General features: G+C 45.4%; 2 protein-coding genes and 1 long non-coding RNA gene across 4 annotated transcripts in view; all 3 read right to left on the reverse strand.

Annotated features, from left to right (window-relative positions):
- Nucleotides 1-7,979: 7,979 nt before the first annotated feature.
- LOC124255907 lies at nt 7,980-14,203 on the reverse strand. Its single transcript, XR_006892786.1, has 2 exons — nt 14,117-14,203; nt 7,980-13,938 (listed from the first exon to the last, which is right to left on the reverse strand). It is a non-coding gene; the product is annotated as an uncharacterized LOC124255907 (long non-coding RNA).
- Nucleotides 14,204-16,821: 2,618 nt separating this feature from the next.
- LOC124255908 (serine/threonine-protein kinase SIK3-like) overlaps nt 16,822-22,141 on the reverse strand; it is a 95,792-nt gene continuing 90,472 nt past the window's right edge. The window contains exons 15-17 of one of the 2 annotated variants that reach the window (XM_046689855.1): nt 17,718-19,109; nt 17,542-17,652; nt 16,822-17,352 (exon numbers count right to left, since the gene is read on the reverse strand). In XM_046689855.1, the coding sequence (XP_046545811.1) occupies nt 18,504-19,109 (606 nt within the window). In that variant the 3' untranslated portion in view covers nt 16,822-17,352; nt 17,542-17,652; nt 17,718-18,503. Of the gene's footprint in view, nt 17,353-17,541; nt 17,653-17,717; nt 19,110-22,141 lie in introns of those variants that run through there. The other variant, XM_046689856.1, reaches the window with a different exon arrangement.
- LOC124255910 lies at nt 17,757-18,377 on the reverse strand. The gene has a single exon (XM_046689857.1). It carries the CDS (start codon nt 18,375-18,377, stop codon nt 17,757-17,759), a length of 621 nt encoding a protein of 206 aa, XP_046545813.1.

The following is a 22,141-nucleotide window of genomic DNA, read 5'->3' on the forward strand; positions in this document are numbered from 1 at the left end:
GGGGGACACCAGAAATGGGCTTTACACAATGTACCCATGTGGGGATTCGAACCCGGGTCTTCGGCGTGACGAGCCAACGCTTTAACCACTAGGCTACCCCACCGCCCCGGCTGTCATACTGTCACATGGAGGTTACACTCTGTATTGACCTTAAATCGTGTAAGACACGCAAAATGCCTTTTTGAATGTTCACACTTACCAATAAATTAAACATTAAACATTCCTGGGCCATACTTGAACAGACATGGTTTTGTATGAAATTCAGTGTTTTGTAAAATGAGCAATTATCATCATAAAATCAACATGGAATCCAATCGTTTTCTCGTTTTGTATGAGTTAAAGGATTATACGGGTTAGAAAAAAACTCACGTTTTTCCATCGTGGTCACCACGAGAAGTTTTCTTTACGTGCTGAAAACCTATAATTGCAAAAATATAGCGGGTGCTTAATTAAGTTCTTTGTGTATATAATTATTATCCTCAATAAATTAATTGTTCTGACTCGCCATCAGCATCAGCATACGTCGCTTTTCCATCTTTAAAGGTGTGAACTATTGTAAAAATGTTCTGATATATTGAATTGTAACATTATCAACAATGATAATAATTCTTAGAATACTACGTAATAACTGATTTTTAGTGCTTAGTATCCTTCAACAGGTGCTCAATGAAAACAGGATCAGGCATTAAGGTGCGCTTGCCCAGAGTATGGGTACGGACCTCACCAACCACACGGATCAGCATAGCTGTCCGGCCCACAGTAAGGGCACGGACCTCACCAACCACACGGATCAGCATAGCTGTCCGGCCCACAGTAAGGGCACGGACCTCACCAACCACACGGATCAGCATAGCTGTCCGGCCCACAGTAAGCGCACGGACCTCACCAACCACACGGATCAGCATAGCTGTCCGGCCCACAGTCACGGACTCTCAACCACACATCGGATCAGCATAGCTGTCCGGCCCACAGTAAGCGCACGGACCTCACCAACCACACACGGATCAGCATAGCTGTCCGGCCCACAGTAAGGGCACGGACCTCACCAACCACACGGATCAGCATAGCTGTCCGGCCCAGAGTAAGGGCACGGACCTCACCAACCACACAGATCAGCATAGCTGTCCGGCCCACAGTAAGGGCACGGACCTCACCAACCACACGGATCAGCATAGCTGTCGGCCCACAGTAAGGGCACGGACCTCACCAACCACACGGATCAGCATAGCTGTCCGGCCCAGAGTAAGGGCACGGACCTCACCAACCACACGGATCAGCATAGCTGTCCGGCCCACAGTAAGGCCACGGACCTCACCAACCACACACGGATCAGCATAGCTGTCCGGTCCAGAGTAAAGGGCACGGACCTCACCAACCACACGGATCAGCATAGCTGTCCGGCCCACAGTAAGGCACGGACCTCACCAACCACATGGATCAGCATAGCTGTCCGGCCCAGAGTAAGGGCACGGACCTCACCAACCACACGGATCAGCATAGCTGTCCGGCCCAGAGTAAGGGCACGGACCTCACCAACCACACGGATCAGCATAGCTGTCCGGCCCAGAGTAAGGGCACGGACCTCACCAACCACACGGATCAGCATAGCTGTCCGGCCCACAGTAAGGGTACGGACCTCACCAACCACACGGATCAGCATAGCTGTCCGGCCCAGAGTAAGGGCACGGACCTCACCAACCACACGGATCAGCATAGCTGTCCGCCCACAGTAAGGGCACGGACCTCACCAACCACACGGATCAGCATAGCTGTCCGCCCAGAAGTAAGAAACACGGACCTCACCAACCACACGGATCAGCATAGCTGTCCGGTCCTCAGTAGGGGCACGGACCTCACCAACCACACGGATCAGCATAGCTATCCGGCCCATAGTAAGGGTACGGACCTCACCAACCACACGGATCAGGATAGCTGTCCGGCCCAGAGTAAGGGTTCGGACCTCACCAACCACACAGATCAGCATAGCTGTCCGACCGCCAGTAAGCGCACGGACCTCACCAACCACACAGATCAACACAGCTGGCCGGCCCAAAATAAGGGCACGGACCTCATGAACCACACGGATCAGCATAGCTGTCTGGCCCACAGTAGGGCGCACGGACCTCACCAACCACACGGATCAGCATAGCTGTCCGCCCAGAGTAAGTGGTACGGACCTCACCAACCACACGGATCAGCATAGCTGTCCGGCCCAGAGTAAGGGCACGGACCTCACCAACCACACGGATCAGCATAGCTGTCCGGCCCAGAGTAAGGGTACGGACCTCACCAACCACACGGATCAGCATAGCTGTCCGGCCCAGAGTAAGGGTACACGGACCTCACCAACCACACGGATCAGCATAGCTGTCTGGTCAACACTAAGCGCCACGGACCTCACCAACCACACGGATCAGCATAGCTGTCCGACCACAATAAGCGCACGAACCTCACCAACCACACGGATCAGCATAGCTGTCCGCCCACAGTAAGGGCACAGACCTCACAAACCACATGGATCAGCATAGCTGTCCGCCCACAGTAAGGGCACGGACCTCACCAAACCACACGGATCAGCATAGCTGTCCGCCCACAGGAAGCCGCGACGGACTCACCAACCACACGGATCAGCATAGCTATCCGGCCCAAAATAAATGCGGACATCACCAACCACGATCGCATCAGCATAGCATCAGCCAGTAAGCGCCGCGGACCTCACCAACCACACGGATCAGCATAGCTATCCGCCCAAAATAAGGGCACGGACCTCACCAACCACATGGATCAGCATAGCTGTCCGCCCACAGTAAGGGTACGGACATCACCAACCACACGGATCAGCATAGCTGTCTGGCCCAGAGTAAGCGCACGAACCTCACCAACCACACGGATCAGCATAGCTGTCCGGCCCACAGTAAGGGCACGGACCTCACAAACCACACGGATCAGCATAGCTGTCCGCCCACAGTAAGCGCACTGACCTCACCAACCACACGGATCAGCATAGCTATCCGGCCCAAAATAAGGGCACGGACCTCACCAACCACATGGATCAGCATAGCTGTCCGGCCCAGAGTAAGGGTAAGGACCTCACCAACCACACGGATCAGCATAGCTGACAGGCCCAGAGTAAGGGCACGGACCTCACCAACAACACGGATCAGCATAGCTGGCCGGCCCAGAGTAAGGGCACAGACCTCACCAACGACACGGATCAGCATAACTCTCCGGCCCAGAGTAAGGGTACGGACCTCACCAGCCACACGGATCAGCATAGCTGTAATGCACAGAGTAAGCGCACGGACCTCACCAACCACACGGATCAGCATAGCTATCCGGCCCAAAATAAGGGCACGGACCTCACCAACCACATGGATCAGCATAGCTGTCAGGCCCAGAGTAAGGGCACGGACCTTACCAACCACACGGATCAGCATAGCTGTCTGGCCCACAGTAAGGGCACAGACCTCACCAACCACACGGATCAGCATAGCTGTCCGGCCAACAGGAAGCGCACGGACCTCACCAACCACACGGATCAGCATAGCTGTCCGGACCACAGTAAGCGCACGAACCTCACCAACCACACGGATCAGCATAGCTGTCCGGCCCACAGTAAGGGCACGGACCTCACAAACCACACGGATCAGCATAGCTGTTCGGCCCACAGGAAGCGCACGGACCTCACCAACCACACGGATCAGCATAGCTATCCGGCCCAGAAATAAGGGCACGGACCTCACCAACCACACGGATCAGCATAGCTGTCCGCCCACAGTAAGGCGGACCTCACCAACCACATGGATCAGCATAGCTGTCAGGCCCAGAGTAAGGGCACGGACCTCACCAACCACACGGATCAGCATAGCTGTCCGGCCCAGAGTAAGGGTACGGACCTCACCAACAACACAGATCAGCATAGCTCTCCGGCCGAGAGAAAGGGCACGGACCTCACCAACAACACGGATCAGCATAGCTGTCCGGCCCAGAGTAAGGGCACAGACCTCACCAACGACACGGATCAGCATAGCTGTCCGGTCCACAGTAAGGGCACGGACCTCACCAACCACACGGATCAGCATAGCTATCCGGCCTAAAATAAGGGCACGGACCTCACCAACCACACGGATCAGCATAGCTGTCTGGCCCAGAGTAAGCGCACGAACCTCACCAACCACACGGATCAGCATAGCTGTCCGGCCCACAGTAAGGGCACGGACCTCACAAACCACACGGATCAGCATAGCTGTCCGGCCCACAGGAAGCGCACGGACCTCACCAACCACACGGATCAGCATAGCTATCCGGCCCAAAATAAGGGTACGGACCTCACCAACAACACAGATCAGCATAGCTGGCCGGCCCAGAGTAAGGGCACAGACCTCACCAACGACATGGATCAGCATAACTCTCCGGCCCAGAGTAAGGGTACGGACCTCACCAGCCACACGGATCAGCATAGCTGTAATGCACAGAGTAAGCGCACGGACCTCACCAACCACACGGATCAGCATAGCTATCCGGCCCAAAATAAGGGCACGGACCTCACCAACCACACGGATCAGCATAGCTGTCCGGCCCAGAGTAAGGGTACGGACCTCACCAACCACATGGATCAGCATAGCTGTCAGGCCCAGAGTAAGGGCACGGACCTCACCTAAAACCACGGATCAGCATAGCTGTCCGGCCCAGAGTAAGGGTACGGACCTCACCAACCACACGGATCAGCATAGCTGTCTTGCCCAGACTAAGGGTACGGACCTCACCAACCACACGGATCAGCATAGCTGTAATGCACAGAGTAAGCGCACGGACCTCACCAACCACACGGATCAGCATAGCTATCCGGCCCAAAATAAGGGCACAGACCTCACCAACCACACGGATCAGCATAGCTGTCCGGCCCAGAGTAAGGGTACGGACCTCACCAACCACATGGATCAGCATAGCTGTCAGGCCCAGAGTAAGGGCACGGACCTTACCAACCACACGGATCAGCATAGCTGTCCGGCCCAGAGTAAGGGCACGGACCTCACCAACCACACGGATCAGCATAGCTGTCTTGCCCAGAGTAAGGGTACGGACTTCACAAACCACACGGATCAGCATAGCTGTAATGCACAGAGTAAGCGCACGGACCTCACTAACCACACGGATCAGCATAGCTGTCCGGCCCATAGTAAGGGTACGGACCTCACCAACAACACAGATCAGCATAGCTCTCCGGCTGAGAGAAAGGGCACGGACCTCACCAACCACACGGATCAGCATAGCTGGCCGGCCGAGAGTAAGGGCACAGACCTCACCAACCACACTGATCAGCATAACTCTCCGGCCCAGAGTAAGGGTACGGACCTCACCAACCACACGGATCAGCATAGCTGTCTTGCCCAGAGTAAGGGTACGGACTTCACAAACCACACGGATCAGCATAGCTGTAATGCACAGAGTAAGCGCACGGACCTCACTAACCACACGGATCAGCATAGCTGTCCGGCCCATAGTAAGGGTACGGACCTCACCAACAACACAGATCAGCATAGCTCTCCGGCTGAGAGAAAGGGCACGGACCTCACCAACCACACGGATCAGCATAGCTGGCCGGCCGAGAGTAAGGGCACAGACCTCACCAACCACACTGATCAGCATAGCTCTCCGGCCCAGAGTAAGGGTACGGACCTCACCAACCACACGGATCAGCACAGCTGTAATGCACAGAGTAAGCGCACGGACCTCACCAACCACACAGATCAGCATAGCTGTCCTGCCCAGAGTAAGGGTACGGACCTCACCAACCACACAGATCAGCATAACTGTCTGGCCGAGAGTCAGGGCACGGACCTCACCAACCACAAAGATCAGCATAGCTGTCTGGCCCAGAGTAAGGATACGGACCTCACCAACCACACGGATCAGCATAGCTGTCTGGCCCACAGTAAGGGCACGGACCTCACCAACCACACGGATCAGCATAGCTGTCCGGCCCAGAGTAAGGGCACGGACCTCACCAACCACACGGATCAGCATAGCTGTCAGGCCCACAGTAAGGGCACGGACCTCACCAACCACACGGATCAGCATAGCTGTCCGGCCCAGACTAAAGACACGAACCTCACTAGCCACATGGACCTTACCAGCCGCACAGATAAGCCTGGATGTACAGTCAGATTATTACTCACCGGCTACCCTTTAGCCTATAACTTTGCAGCTTTTGGGGTCCTCTTTCCAGAAGCCATGCCACAGTTATTAGATCAGGAAGAATTTGAGGCAGAAATCCAGCTGACACAGTCTCCGTTATTCCAGGCTAAACTACCGCAAACGTTCTTTCCAGCCAAGATCTTGAAGGACCTGAACGACAGGATCATTTCCCTAAAATACCTTGATCACCCAGGCCGTATTGCTTTGCAAAGGAAGGACTCTCACGCAACAGATACCAGAGACCTGCCATTATCATCTCCCTCACTAGACGAAAGCTTTCAGGGCTTCGCAGTCGAAGTTACGGAGCGCATCTTGATTAAAGAAAACATTGCGCACTGTCTGGTCGCAGATTCGGAGCAGTCCTGGGATTTGGATTGTTGTGGATGATGCGGCCGTGGTGTTTGAACGAAAATGTCTCAACCAGGTGTGGCCATCCTGGGCGGCGGTGGTGGTATCTCCAGGTCGACCTGACCTGGCCCTGTCATTCACACTCCCAGTACTTTGTATCGGGTCCATAGGGTTCAGATGGTCTGTCTGGACATGCTGAAGTGCCTTACTGCATCATGCTGCGATGTCCGTCCTTGTAAACGGCCGATGGCGTTGAACTTCTGTCAGTCTTTTCATTCTCTTGTCGTCTATAGTGGCTTAAAGCAATGCACGTGGAATACCATTGATGTGGCTTTTTAAAGCCTACAGTCGTAGGCTTCAGCTCAGGGTGGTACACAATTTCATGATACTTGTGCATTTCATGTAGGGTGCGTTTTAGCGATTCACTACAAACGTGAGTGTAACGTTACGTTTTTGTTAAAGGTCACATGCAACGTAAAACACAACTTTGCAGATTCCGATACCTTTCGGTATGGACATACCGAAACAAATCGTCAGAAATGCAAATTCAACTTATAAAGTTGAAAAATAACGCGATGAATAAAAACGCGTGAAATCGGAGTTCAAACGTTTCACTAATTTTCCCCAGACTTTTCTGGGGAAAACGGGTTTCAAAAGCTGGGCTGCGCTCATAGCACGTGCGTAAGTAAATAGGTTCGCGCAGCTTGGAAGCGGGTTGTCGGGTGAATACTCGGTGAAGGCTTTGGTGTCAGCTATTTTTCTAATGTTTTGTTGATATCTCACAGCGCCGAGCTTTTATATGTTATGACAGTAAATTAACTGTTTATATAATTTCATTTGTCTATTTCACCACACGCTCTTCTTACCGAGACACTTTCTCAGTTCGATACTTAAAAGCAATGTCATTATTTAGCTGACAGAATTTCTAACTGTGAAATAGATATGTCGTTGTCACAGACAAAACTCAATGTCTTGTTTTATTGACACCTGTGTGATTGCCTGCCTGTCTACTAATGACAATATTCAATACACAGCTGCGATCACTGACCACATGCAATTTGAACTTAACACCAATCAGGGCTATACACCATAAACACAATGCATTGATTTATGGCTCGAAGTTCGGGTCTGTGTCACATTATGTAATTACACAGACAGGCAGGTGTGATACTTGAACACATGACATGTTATGATGTCTGTTGATTGCAAAATGTTATACACAAAAATGAGCATGTATTTACAATTAAACATTTCTTTTTTCAAACGTTTTGTTGTCAGCAACTATTCAGCATGGATTGGTTTGTGTCAAATATTTTCCTAAAATTCAAATTTGTCCTATGTGAAGTTTCTTCTTTTGAAAGAGTATATATCTTTGAATCCAGAAGGAGCCATCTTGAGATGTCCCTCTGTTAAAACACAACAAAGTCTGTGTGTACAATAATAATTCTGTTTATTCCCTTCAGTTGTAGGCGACGAGGGAAGAAGTCCAGCACGACACCTGCTGGGGTTGAGGGGAGATAACTCAGTCTGACTGGGATCATGCCACCTGCAGCGGCTCCTGCCTCACATATACTCAGGGACAGAAGTAAAGGAACATAATGGCAGAACACTGTGGTTTGATAAAACCATTTACGCTTAAATGATGTTTCACTACAACAGAAACATTCCCTTATTATTTAGCATCAGTATAAATATCTCAGCTCATGTCAAATAATGCATCATGAGGTATTGTATAGCACCTGCCGGAGAAGTGCTATATTCTGAAGGATCAACCAGGAATGTCTGCTATTGCTGGGAGTCGTAGCATCTCATCTGTGTGTGTGTGTGTGTGTGTGCGTCGTGTATGGAAAGAATGTTCTCTATTGCTGACCTCCTAGTATCTCTGATACCAGATACTGATGGTGCGTGTATGTATACATTTGAATGGATAGAATGTTCTATTGCTGACAATGTGAAGCCCATTCCTGGTGTTCCCCGCCGTGATATTGCTGGAATATTGCTAAAAGCGGTGTAAAACTAAACTCACTCACTCTATTGCTGGCAAAGCTGTTGTGTCTCCGATACCAGGATACAGGTGAATGTGTGCGTGCGTGTTGGTGCATGTGTATTCATATGAATGGATACAATGTTCTCTATTGCTGACAAAACTGTTGTGTCCCTAAAACCAGACACACTGTGTGTGTGTGTGTGTGAGTGAGGGAGTGATAAGATTGTGATCTATTGCTTGCAATGCTGTATTGAATAACTGATTCACCTAATAAATTCTGTCTTGCCAAATTTTGAAGAATGCAACCCCAAACCCCAGTGTAACTAGTTACTATGCTCTCCATTAACTATGCTGTCCATGGCCAGTTTCAGATACATCTCATAAATCTCTTTTTACATTCTTAATTCAAATCTATTCATCAATGTTCATAAAGCCTGAGGAATTTTTCATTTTCAATGGAAGAAATCCAATTTACTCTTAGTTATTGGAGTTTAAAGAGTTCTTGCAGAGTGACTTTCTGTTTATATATTTCAGACAGCGCTACAATTAATACTGGATTGGATTATCACAACAATATCCAGCATGCTATAAACACAGTTGACAAGTGGAATGAGGATAGAGTGGGCTGAGTGTAGGAGGCAGGGGCGCCGCTTGGGGGCCATAAAGACAGGTGGGCAGTGTGACGGAGGAGGAAGGTGGCGTGGACATGACCCCACACAGATCCTGGGTTATCTCGACATGGATAACAACAGTTTAGGGTTGGGCACAAGCCCACCCAATATAAGGAATAGCTTCATGTATATATACACATTGTTGACTTTCGTACATGGCCGAGAAGCATTAACCTTCTCCGCCCACCCTTCCACAGAAACAAAGCAGTATGTACAACAGTAGGAGCTCGTCAGAAAACAACAGGGGGGGGTGGCGTTGACTGGAGGGGGTGGCATCACAGCGACAGTCCAGTCAGAACACCAAGTCACGTGAAACTGACAGAGATGTGACAATGTCCGACTCTGGCAGAAACGATCATGACAATGTAGTACAGCGGCAGACAGTATTGTGACGAAGTCAAATATTTACATTATGTGACAATGCCATATATAAACAGATAAAAATATGACAATGTTGTATATCAACAGTCAGACCCATGTCATACACAGACTGCCTTAATGTGATGATGTCATACGAACCGTCTAAAACCCTTGTCAGATATTGACTAGCACAAATATGACAATGTGACACGCTGACAGACGAAAATATGACAATGTTAAATATCAACAGTCAAAAATATGTCACATACTGACAGGTATAAATATGAAAATGTCATATATCGACAAACAACGTGACAAAGTCCAGACATACCAAAGCAACTAAAATATACTTCTCACCATTTGATAAGGACACTCAGATATTTTACGCAAACATGATAACAAGATCTGTGTCTGAACTGTGTGATAGAAGTCTAATCAACCTGAAAATAGCTACACACTTCAGTTTGCGGACAATCGTGAATACAGTGTTTGCCATGATGTAGAAAACCTGCGTATTTGACGCACAACATATCTCAAATACGCAGTGAATATAGAAGCCTGAGTCATTGTTGACATAATGCTACTGGGCCCTTACTTCAGATAATCTAAACTTGTAATTTGCTGTTGTTTGAAACTTAATAGTTTAATGTTTGCCAGGTAACTACAGGGAGACATGATGACTCCTAAATGTTTATGCCGAGGGCAAACACTGTAAATACTATTTGCGTGACAACATACTGGAGCAGGTTGTCAGGCCCCATTTGGAAACACCCGATCCTTATCAAGCGTTGAGCAGTACATTCAGATAAAGATACTATTCTGTAAAACAAGACACACAAGATGTCCACACGCAACATTTCATTAACACAGTAAGTACAACATAGGTTGTCTCCCCACAACTGGCAAAGTCTTCAGTTGGCAATGACAGCAGTTTCCTACTTCTTGTGACCTTGACATTCAACATGAACTTTGACTCCTCCAATGAGGAGGAAATGTTTCAGCTTTCAAACCATTCCTTATTTCTGTTTGTCCCGTATTATTTTCACCTTATTCTGAACTCAAATCAAACCATACTATGTAAAAATGGCATTCGGTGGTCATTCTTATTGAGAAGCTCTCATGTATTTCAGACAAAATGTTCTTTTACCACAGAAACTGATCGAAAACATTTCTTTTTGTTCATAATCATGTTCCTGAACTGACAATAAAACAAGATGAAATATTTCCATAATGAGTGAGTTGGGTTTAACGCCGCTTGTAGCAATATCCCGGCTGGGGACACCAGGAATGGGCTTCACACATTGTACCCATGCCGTTCCATAATGAAGAAAAATGCAAATTTCTTTCTTGTCATCAGTAGTTTTTGCTGCTTACCACCACAATCAGCAATATTCCAGCTATGTGACAGTTATCTGATCTAGACAGTGGGATCTCTATTGGGACACGAAGTCAGCAAGTAGGACCACCCGATCCCAATAGTCGTCTCTTATGACAAGCATGGGTTTCTGATCACCAATTCTAACCACTGTCAGTCAATCAGTTATAGGGAATGAATATCACACTCTGTGCAAATCGGAATTTAAAAATTAGTAATTTTACAATTAAAAGTCTTCATTATCTCAGTAAATGAATAAGCACGTTTTACCTCCAAAGAAAGTAAGTTTGAATAATATACTTGTAAAAAATCAACAAGGGGTTGACCATTTTTGGGGGAAGAGGGGAGAGAGGGAGAGGAGATTTTTGTTTGGGTATTCGCTTCAATGATTCAAATGACATCTTTTTGTTCTTTTAGCAAGTCATGTTCACTTGGAATAATGGGAAAAGATTATTTTTTCTAAAAGTTTAGAGGCTCCCTCTTAAGTGTCAACCAGCCAGTTCCAGATTTCCCTGCAGTATCCTAAACAGCATCAGACATGTTCCTGTTGACCTACTGATCATCATTGACTCGCACAGTGTCATACAACCCCATCAGTGACTCGCACAATGTCATACAACTACGTCATCACTTCTACATAACTTCAAGCATATTTTGATAATCGTTTTTCATAAACTCACTCACAAATTGTAAAATGAAATGCCCATATCATTGCAACTGAAATGCATGTTTTTAAGACTTTTAGAGTCTTGAATCGATTTTGAAACAATGCCCAGACAATGTCAGCGTGAAAGCCAAGAAAATGTCCAGGCAGGAGAGCTAACTTTAGGCCAGGTTCAACTCAATGTCTTGTGGGTGAGTGAAGGAGTGCCCCAGAATCTTTGGTACTCAAAGACTGGCACTTGAGTTGGGATCCTTCTTTAACCCTGGGCTCACAGGGGATCCTTCTTTAACCCTGGGCTCACAGGGGATCCTTCTTTAACCCTGGGCTCACAGGGGATCCTTCTTTAACCCTGGGCTCACAGGGGATCCTTCTTTAACCCTGGGCTCACAGGGGATCCTTCTTTAACCCTGGGCTCACAGGGGATCCTTCTTTAACACTTGCAATAGTACTGGTGTTACAATGGTGGACCTTCTGCAACCCAAACCAACAGAGATTTCTACTGCAAACATCAACCAAAGAGATTTCTAATGCAACCCTGGACCAACCGAGAGTTCAACTCCAACCCCAGACCTACACAGAGCTCTACTTCAGCCATGGACCAACAGAGATTTCTAATGCAACCCTGGACCAACAGGATTTCTACAGCAAACCCTACACCTATTTAGGATAGTGTTGGTAACCTACAGTAACCTCACTCTTCACGATACTGAAGACAGTTCTTCCAGTCTGCACTGAATGGAATGGTAGACTTATAAAATACATACAAACAAAAGTACTGAACTTACAGATAAAGCACACGCATGGATCTATCACTGAATTAAAAACAACAAAAACTAAAACAGTTAAACATGAAAATATAATTCCTATTTGCTTCTTTGTGTTGAGTGATGGCCATGCATCACGGGACATTTACAGGACACTGGCCACTTGTCAACACAAACACCCCACACTGCTGTCACAGGTCAACTACAATCAGCTAGTGGAGTGCCTGGCAGTAACTTAGTTCAGTCACAGTGAACCTTTGCTTAGAGTCCGTTTAAGTTCAGTTAAAGAGGGATTCACTTTGGAGTCAACTTAATTTCAGTTTAAGAGGGACTTACTTTGGAGTTCACTTAATTTCAGTTTAAGAGGCATTTACTTCAGAGTCAACTTAAGTTCAGTTTAAGAGGGGTTTACTTTGGAGTCAACTATTACACTAGAGCTCCATTAAAGGGGTACTCAATTGGCATCCATGTAAGTATAGTTAAAGAGGAACTTAAGGGATCCATTTAAGTTTGCTGCTTGTGTTTCTGTCTCCCAAACACCCAAAGTTCAATTGTGACCCTGATCTTTTTATAAAAATATAACATCATCTAAATGAGTCAGAAAGTCTGTAAGAAACACCCCCTTTAAGATGAGAGCTTCAATATGATTTGCTGACATATGGCACATGATGAGACGACTACACACAAGATACTTACACATATTTATCAAAATAAAATGAAATCAGCCAAGTTTTTGATTGACAGCATGTGCTTACAAAACCTTGTTATGAGGCCTGATTCTCTTACCATTTCATCACGGCCAGGAGCATCTCGTCACCGGGCAATGGAAGGAAATACACTAACGTGGCAAGGCTAATCTTGCCAAATATCAGCCCAATCCAGACTCTCTCACTGACCACTCCCCTCTCAGCAAAAATACCCAAACAATTGACTGTGTCGTTCGGTCACAAAATCAAGAATGGAATAAAACAGCAAATAGTAAAAAATCAAATCACAAATATTTAAAAATTAAAACTATGAAAGCAATAATTTATCCTATGTTGGCTTGTGGATAAACTGGATCGAAACAAACGAACTTGATACACATTCATTACACCCTGTTCAACATCATCCACTGACGAACATAGGCAGCAAACAACTGCGCAATTCCGGAGTCTTATAGAACAATTAAATATATGTAAATATATGTATATATAAAACACCAGCCAGTACAAGCTGGGAGAGTTCGGACACTGGTACAGGTATGGCCACATGTGGTAGTCACAGTGAATCAAATGGTCTGTCTTCCCTATATAAAGAGAGTTGAATCTGAATTGTCTCGCTTCAGTAGTGTTGTATCTCAGTTGTCTCCCTTCAGTGGGGTTAATCAGAGTTGTCTCCCTTAGGTAACAAGGTCATTGGCAAAACAGAACGAAGTATTTTCCAGAAATAATAAAATATAGGTAAAAATCAGTTCTTGAGCTGGGCTGAGCGAGTGAGTTTGCCACTGACATGTCGTTTTAAACAGTTGATTCTTATTAGAGGAATGTCAACCTTAGAAAGTCATTGTTTTTAAGCGCAAGTTCAGAGACCTAGGGGGCGGTGGGGTAGCCTAGTGGTTAAAGCGTCCGCTCGTCCCGCCGAAGACCTGGGTTCGAATCCCCACATGGGCTCAATGTGTGAAGCCTATTTCTGGTGTCCCCCGCCATGATATTGCTGGAATATTGCTAAAAGCGGCATAAAATCATACTCACTCACTCACTCAGAAACCTAGTTAAAACTATTATTCCACTACTTCCTGCTAGCTCTGCATGATGAGAACCAAATGTCATTTTCTGTCAGTTTTATTCATTACCATGAAATACTGAGAACCGGCTCCGAACTCCTGTCCTAAAATACTTTCTAGTTTAGGAGACTGCCATTAGCAGAATTAGCAGCATCAGGCTTGCAGACCAGCATGAATTTCAAAAGCTACAAAGGTTATAGAAGTCACGTCTACCACTATGATGAAAGCCAGCAACACTGGTTTATTTGGTATGCTTGGCTTACATACCAAGCATATTCAAAAAGAGACGGAGCTGGCCTCAAACCCATGATTATCACAGTTTCTGATTATACTGAGTTTGGTTTTACGCCGCTATTAGCAATATTCCAGCAACATCACTTCGGGGGACACCAGAAATGGGCTTAACACATTGTACCTATTTGGGGATTCAAACCCGGGTCTTCGGCGTGACAAGCCAACGCTTTAACCATTAGGCTACCCCACCGCCCCTTCTGATTATAAAGGCCTATTTTGTTTTAGTTGGTTTACAGATTATTGAAAATAATTCAGTTTGGTAAGATAAAAACCCAAACACCCCAAACCAAATCTAACACAAGACACGACATCAGGATGGAGGTTGAGTTACTTTTCTTCACAGCCAACACAGTAATTTCATTTGAATAATGTCAAAGTCATTCCATCTCTTAAGAAACAAGTGTTGATTGTAATGTTGTCACGTTCAGCCACTGCAAAAGATTACCAATAAAATTTTCATTCCAATTCAAAAGCTTATGGGCTTGCAGCAATGAAAATATTATTTAAAATCTGGATGACATTATTTTCCTTTTCTCAAATATTTTCTCTTTATTTTGGGGAATAGGACGTGTAAACCAAACAAAAAGCGTGAAAAGGTGTGGAATCTACACCCAATACTTCAACTCAATATTCAACTCTCTTTGTTCTTACTTGTCAGCATGTTTACATTTACCCACTGAGTAGCCTTGGTTGTCTGAAGTGACAAGATTCATGATTACCAATGATCAATAACAAACAGTTGTTTCTGGAAAGTATAATCTTCATGCACTGCAATGAGCAAAGACAATTAAATTTTACCTTTGTTGCCTAAAACCATTATCCAAAAAAGCATAAATTATGAGAGGCTGACTGAGTTTGGTTTTATGCCGCTTGTAGCAATATTCCAGCAACATCACGGCGGGGGACACCAGAAATGGGCTTCACATATTGTACCCATGTGGGGATTCGAACCCGGGTCTTCGGCGTGACGAGCCAACGCTTTAACCACTAGGCTACCCCACCGCCCCAATTATGAGAAAAGAGACTATTGCAAGCTGTTTGTTTTGTTTGTAAGAGATAACAATGTGCTTCTGTTTGGACCCACAAAACAGTATGTACACAAACATCTTGAATGTCCATTGACAGTTAAAAAATGTTAATAAAACCTGAGGACAATAATCTTTTCCCATTTTTGCGGAAAAACTTGTTTTTTAAAAATATTATCAAACACATATGGCGAAGCACTTAAAAAACATCAATCTTGTCACATCAACAATCAAGACATTGTAACAGAGATGCATGGCTTTGGACCAGTCTTTCAACACTGTAAACACAAAGAATCTCCCTGCCGCAGTCACAGCTTACAATATCCACTGCTTCAGATCATACAAGTCATCAGTTGCCTTGACCAGGGACAGATCTCGGACATAGCAACAACTTACATTATTACCCTTAAGATAAATTTGTTGAATTCTGATTGGTTGATAGCCAAAGCATACCAAACCATGTAGGTGGATTTGCCAGGGTGTACGAACCGTACACCACGTCAAATCTGTCATGTGACACACTACATGGGTTGTACGAATAACCTTGACCTTAGATGGAATGTGGCTTTGAAATTTCAGAGTTGGCGTATACAATTATGAGTATAAACAGAGTAATAAAATTGTTGTCATGATTTCTTATTTGTTTGTGTCAATAAATGTATCAAAAAATAAAATGCTTCTGTATTTCACTTGTCGTTTAACAAAACCTCAAATTCGATAATGTTTATCATAAACTAAGCCATCTCGAGTTATCTCCCTTTATGACAGTTCAGGAAATATCATGGCGAAACGTTTTGCGTCTCATTCTGCCGATGATTGAATGCTGTTGTTTAAAGCTAAATAAAAATATCTTAAGAAGGGTAATAAATTAGATCAAGCGGTGTTTTGAAAGGGTGTTTGGGGACTGTCTGACCCTTGTAAATTATATTTACAGAATTTACAAAGGGTCTTACAGTGCCGTACACCCTTTCAAAACACTAAATAACTAATAATATACACAGTGAGGAGATCAACAGCCCCAATCATGGGCAAATGTCATTGGAGTGGGTGAGTTTAGTTTTGAGCCACTTTTGGCAATGTTCCAGCAATATCCGCGGCGGGGACACCAGAAATGGGCTTCACACATTGTACCCATGTGGGGAATTGAACCCGGGTCTTTGGCGTGACGAGTGAACGCTTTAACCACTGGGCTACCCCATCACCCCAAATGTCATTGCAACACTTTATTGACGTAATAGCTTACGGGACACAATTATATCTCCATATTTAAACTAAGGCTGAGTATGAATCCACACGATATGAACTTTAAATGCAGATACTGGTTAAAATAATAATTATGAATTTTTAAAGAGAAACTTAATTTTTAAAATAGAAATAATACTCGACCAGTGGATGAAAGACAAGTAGTAGAGTGACATACTTCCATGGGTTATTGTTTACCTTACCGGCAGCTGCTGGGATCAGACTCTGCTGTGAGTCAGGACAGCGGTCACTTATTCTATATATATTCACTATTCTGAAATAGGGCACCTCATAAACTGGTCATATTGTAGGTTTTAAAACAGCTGCTGTGACTGTGACAGATACCCTAGGTTTACCTACAGCTGCTGTGACAGATACCCTAGGTTTACCTACAGCTGCTGTGACAGATACCCTAGGTTTACCTACAGCTGCTGTGACAGATACCCTAGGTTTACCTACAGCTGCTGTGACAGATACCCTAGGTTTACCTACAGCTGCTGTGACAGATACCCTAGGTTTACCTACAGCTGCTGTGACTGTGACAGATACCCTAGGTTTACCTACAGCTGCTGTGACAGATACCCTAGGTTTACCTACAGCTGCTGTGACAGATACCCTAGGTTTACCTACAGCTGCTGTGACAGATACCCTAGGTTTACCTACAGCTGCAGATACCCTAGGTTTGACTGTGACAGATACCCTAGGTTTACCTACAGCTGCTGTGACAGATACCCTAGGTTTACCTACAGCTGCTGTGACTGTGACAGATACCCTAGGTTTACCTACAGCTGCTGTGACAGATACCCTAGGTTTACCTACAGCTGCTGTGACAGATACCCTAGGTTTACCTACAGCTGCTGTGACTGTGACAGATACCCTAGGTTTACCTACAGCTGCTGTGACAGATACCCTAGGTTTACCTACAGCTGCAGTGAGTGTGACAGATACCCTAGGTTTACCTACAGCTGCTGTGACAGATACCCTAGGTTTACCTACAGCTGCTGTGATGATACCCTAGGTTTACCTACAGCTGCTGTGACTGTGACAGGGAGATGCCAATGACTTAGTTATTCATGCAGGAGAGCAGATCATGACACAACCGGGAGTACTGGAGACTGTCCCCGGACAGCTTCCGCACCTGCACACCCGGAACGTCCCCGTCACAAATCTCCAGCTCCACCTGCACGTCAGCGTTCTGCAGACGGAACAAGTTTTGCGAGCAGTGATAGTCCACATCCGGACATCGAGTATCTAACATGTTTTTGATGGCAGAAAATACATCGTCCATAGATTTGTGCAGGTCCCGGTTGATGTTGATGACGACTTTGGAAGAGTCTAAACAACTGGGCGATGGGTTGGTGAAATAGCAGCCATTGATAGGCGACGACACTACATTCTCCTGGCTATGGGAGTGGGTGATGTGGGCGGCCTTGTGTTGGGGGCGAGAGATCAAGGACCGTCCTCGACTGGAGGTCGGTCTGGTCGAAGCTGTGACCTCGAGGTATAGAGTCTGTGTTAATGAGGGGTGTGTTTTGAAGGGAGTACTGGAAGAAGGGGTCACGGGCATCATGGAGGGTGTGATGGCGCCGGAACCGTGACTGGTTGCTTCGGTGGAGTCGAGAGCTGTTGAGGATGAACTGGGAGTTACACAAGTTGACCATGCCCATCTCCGCAGCGGCATCATCTGGTGGGAACAATGGCGGCTGGATGCCAGCCAGGTTTGTATTTACATAGTTATTAAAAAGATACATGGGAAAATTGGGGGCACTGGGTTGCCGGGGGTGATGACCTGTTTGAATGGGGTCGGAGGTCATAGTTGACTGCAGCGGACTGGCTCCGACCCCTGACGACACTCCCGCGAGGCCCCGGAAGCCACAGTCTTTGGCACATTCGTTCTATCTAATACACGCTCATCGTCTTCGTTCGTCACATCGGTCACATGACCTTGTGTATCAGTGATGCTGATCTGCGGTTTCCCCGCAAACTGTCTATGTCTCACTTCCTGTGCATTTTTTTCGCTGCTTGCTGTTGTATCTACAAACATGTCCTCTTCGTCTGTCCTCATGGGTTCGGCGGCGTCCCCCGCATCCTCTCGGATCATGTGGAGATTCTGGAAGTTGGGAGGTGAGCTGCTACGCTGGTGGGACTGGGGGTAGTTTTGCAGGAGGTGGGTGTAGGTCTGAGTGGGGGACTCGGAACGCTGAGATGGTGGAAGGACAGAGGACAATGTCGGGGGTGAGGTTCGGCTGAACGGGGAGGAGGCACTCGATGTCTGGATCTGCTGTAGGTGCAGTCGCTGAAGGTGCTGATACAGGTTGCCTGGCAACACATCTGATGTGACTTGTTGCCGTTGGAAACTGGGAGATGCAGGGAGAGGTGGGGAAGGCACGGGAGATCTCTGCAGAGTGGATGTTGTCTGAAACAGAGAGGCATCACCAACATCAATACTCGACGGCTGCAACGTACAAACTAGTCCGTCGCAAAATATCACAGAAAAGTTATTTTTGGCAAATTGAGGTGAAAGTTACTGGTATCGTTTTGAGATAAAGAATTGCACAATCATACATTTCAAATTTAAAAAAAAGCCTCACATCACTTCTTACTATTACAGAAACACATGGCTACATTTTACAGAACAGCTGATACAGGCTCAGATGTGACAGTGACAAAGAGCACTTCAGAGCAGGTACAAACAGACATGTCAGCCATATTGGACATCCAATACTCAGTTGTCTGGCTCATGTCCAGCACACACATTTCAGCGATACTGCACACCCAAAGAATAAAATAACTAGCTTAAAAAATTATCACTATTTTATTGTGACCTAGAAAAGACAGAAGATATATTAATACAAGACAAGAAAATCACTCAAGAGACACAAGAGAAGACTGTCATGTAATCAGACCAGAGAGAAGACTGTTATGTAATCAAGACACAGACACACAGACTGTCACACAAGACACACAGACTGTCACACAAGACACATAGAATGTCACACAAGACATAGAATGTCACACAAGACACAAAGACTGTCACACAAGACACACAGACTGTCACACAAGACACAGACAATGTCACACAAGACACACAGACTGTCACACAAGACACAGACACTGTCACACAAGACATAGACAGTCACAAAAGACATGTAGACTGTCACACAAGACACATACTGTCACACAAGACACATACTGTCACACAAGACATACAGACTGTCACACAAGACACATACTGTCACACAAGACATACAGACTGTCACACAAGACACACAGACTGTCACACAAGACACACAGACTGTCACACAAGACAAAGACAGTCACACAAAAAGACACATATACACACTAAGACTCTGTCACACAAAGACACAGACTGTCACACAAGACACACAGACTGTCACACATGACACACAGACTGTCACACAAGACACAAGAAAGGACTGTCACACTAGAATAGCTTGAAGATGATGTATAGGTAGTCTACGCTGGAAGGAATGTTAGGGTAAAAGCAGGACAAGTTATGGGGGAAACTAGACTCAAGTTGGGCTGGAAGCTGTCAAATCTGTATCATGTCCGTCAGCACAGAATAACTGTGATGTCATGACTACTACAAGGGAAATTTCACTTATCTCATCAGATACATCCCTGCTACTTATCTTCTGTCTAAAACCTTTCCATCAGAGGCAGCCCCATCCCCAACCTGTCATCAATGTTCCAAAACCTTCCCATCACCAACTTTAAAGGGCCACTGATCCAGAGCAATTTCCGTGGATTGGTTGTTGCTTTTGTTAATTTTTTTTTTCCCGTGAGTACCTGGACAATATCCCAGAATTCTTGACTGGTTCTTGACCTCTGCTGCTCGCCACCCGCATGTGCAATTGATAGTATAAGTATACGATCGAAAAATACTCTCTCACATAGACTGATCAACAAGATGAAATCTTTTTTACTCGATAATCTTTCCATCTTCATTAGTATGACAAATGAAAACATTTTGAAATTTAACCATCTGCCAGTGGTAAAAAATGTTAGGACTGAAAAATAAGTCAATGTGCATCTTTATATTTTGTCTTATAATCCTAATTAGTTTATTATCATATTTGTATGCATTTTGAAACTTAATAAACAGCACACGATCTGCTTATACTTATAGTGAGTTTATAGCATGACTGTAATATCTAGACATTTTATAGATTGCCAACGTGAATCATATTTCACAAACACGCCCTAAGAGCGACCTATTGTATGTTGTCTGTCTCATTACACTTCACGGCGAAAAAATGATTCTGTTGAATCTGATGATTCTGTTCAAATGAATAAAAACAAAATGCAAATATCATAAAATTAAAACAGATTAAAGTTATAGCAGCAATATCAGGCTATGACCTTGTTCGAGGATTGTATCCATCAATATGCATATGCCAAAGGGAACGACAAAGAATCCTGTTCCAGGTCATGTGTCTTTTAACAGTGTAATATGTGAAAAGTGATATATCGTTATAACCAGTGGTAGTTTCTCAGCTGGTCATATGACATTTTCAGGTTTTTCACCTTGGTGTACAGCCCCATGGGTCACCCGAGATAGTACACCAGCAACTAATTGCATGATGTCCGCCATTCTTTAAAAAAGGAATTTAGTTAGCCAATAATGAGCAATCAGTCAAGGTATCGGCGGTTAATCCTTTGAAGAAAGGATGCTGTTTTTACACAGGCACTTTACAACAGGGTGTATTCAGTATAGATTAGTAAATCTACATATATAAACACTACCTTTTGACAAATCCACTGTGCAAGATAAGAGTACCGTATATTACCGTCTATAAGCCGACTCCATAGATAAGCCGACCCCCAAACTTAACCCTTAAAATCAGTGTCAAAATGGTATGTTTTGTACATAAAATGATCCCCTGCAATGGGGTCCTAATCCTCTGGCAAACACACACACCACAGACAACTGGCAGTTACCGATAATTATAACTTTGGTCCACAATATTAAAAAAATTCACAATTATATTGCGTCTACTCACACATCGAAATGAAGTGTAGTTGACAGAAAATGGATCATATATTTTGTTTCGCTAAATATCATACTTATTGTAGCTGGACGATCACATGTCAACAAACTGGCTTGCTTATTTTACCCCATTCCATGTGCGTACAACTTCCGCTTACCATGTTCATGAGGGTACGTTTTTTCTCCAACCGCGATAGCCAATTTCACATCACATTATCAACAATCACGAACTGATTACTGCCTCGTTTTCCATGGACTGCTAGTTTACAGTAACATCGGTAAAAATGTGTGAATTTAATTGGCTTGCTTATTTTACCCCATTCCATGTAATGGTACAACTTCCGCTTACCACATTCATGAGGGTCCGTGATATACGTATATTACCGTAGATATTTCTAATTTGAGGACCAAAAAAGCAGTCTCTAGAGGGGATCGGA

The sequence above is a fragment of the Haliotis rubra genome, unplaced genomic scaffold (assembly GCF_003918875.1).
Source record: "Haliotis rubra isolate DU_JTF1 unplaced genomic scaffold, ASM391887v1 Scf611, whole genome shotgun sequence".
Taxonomy (NCBI): domain Eukaryota; kingdom Metazoa; phylum Mollusca; class Gastropoda; order Lepetellida; family Haliotidae; genus Haliotis; species Haliotis rubra.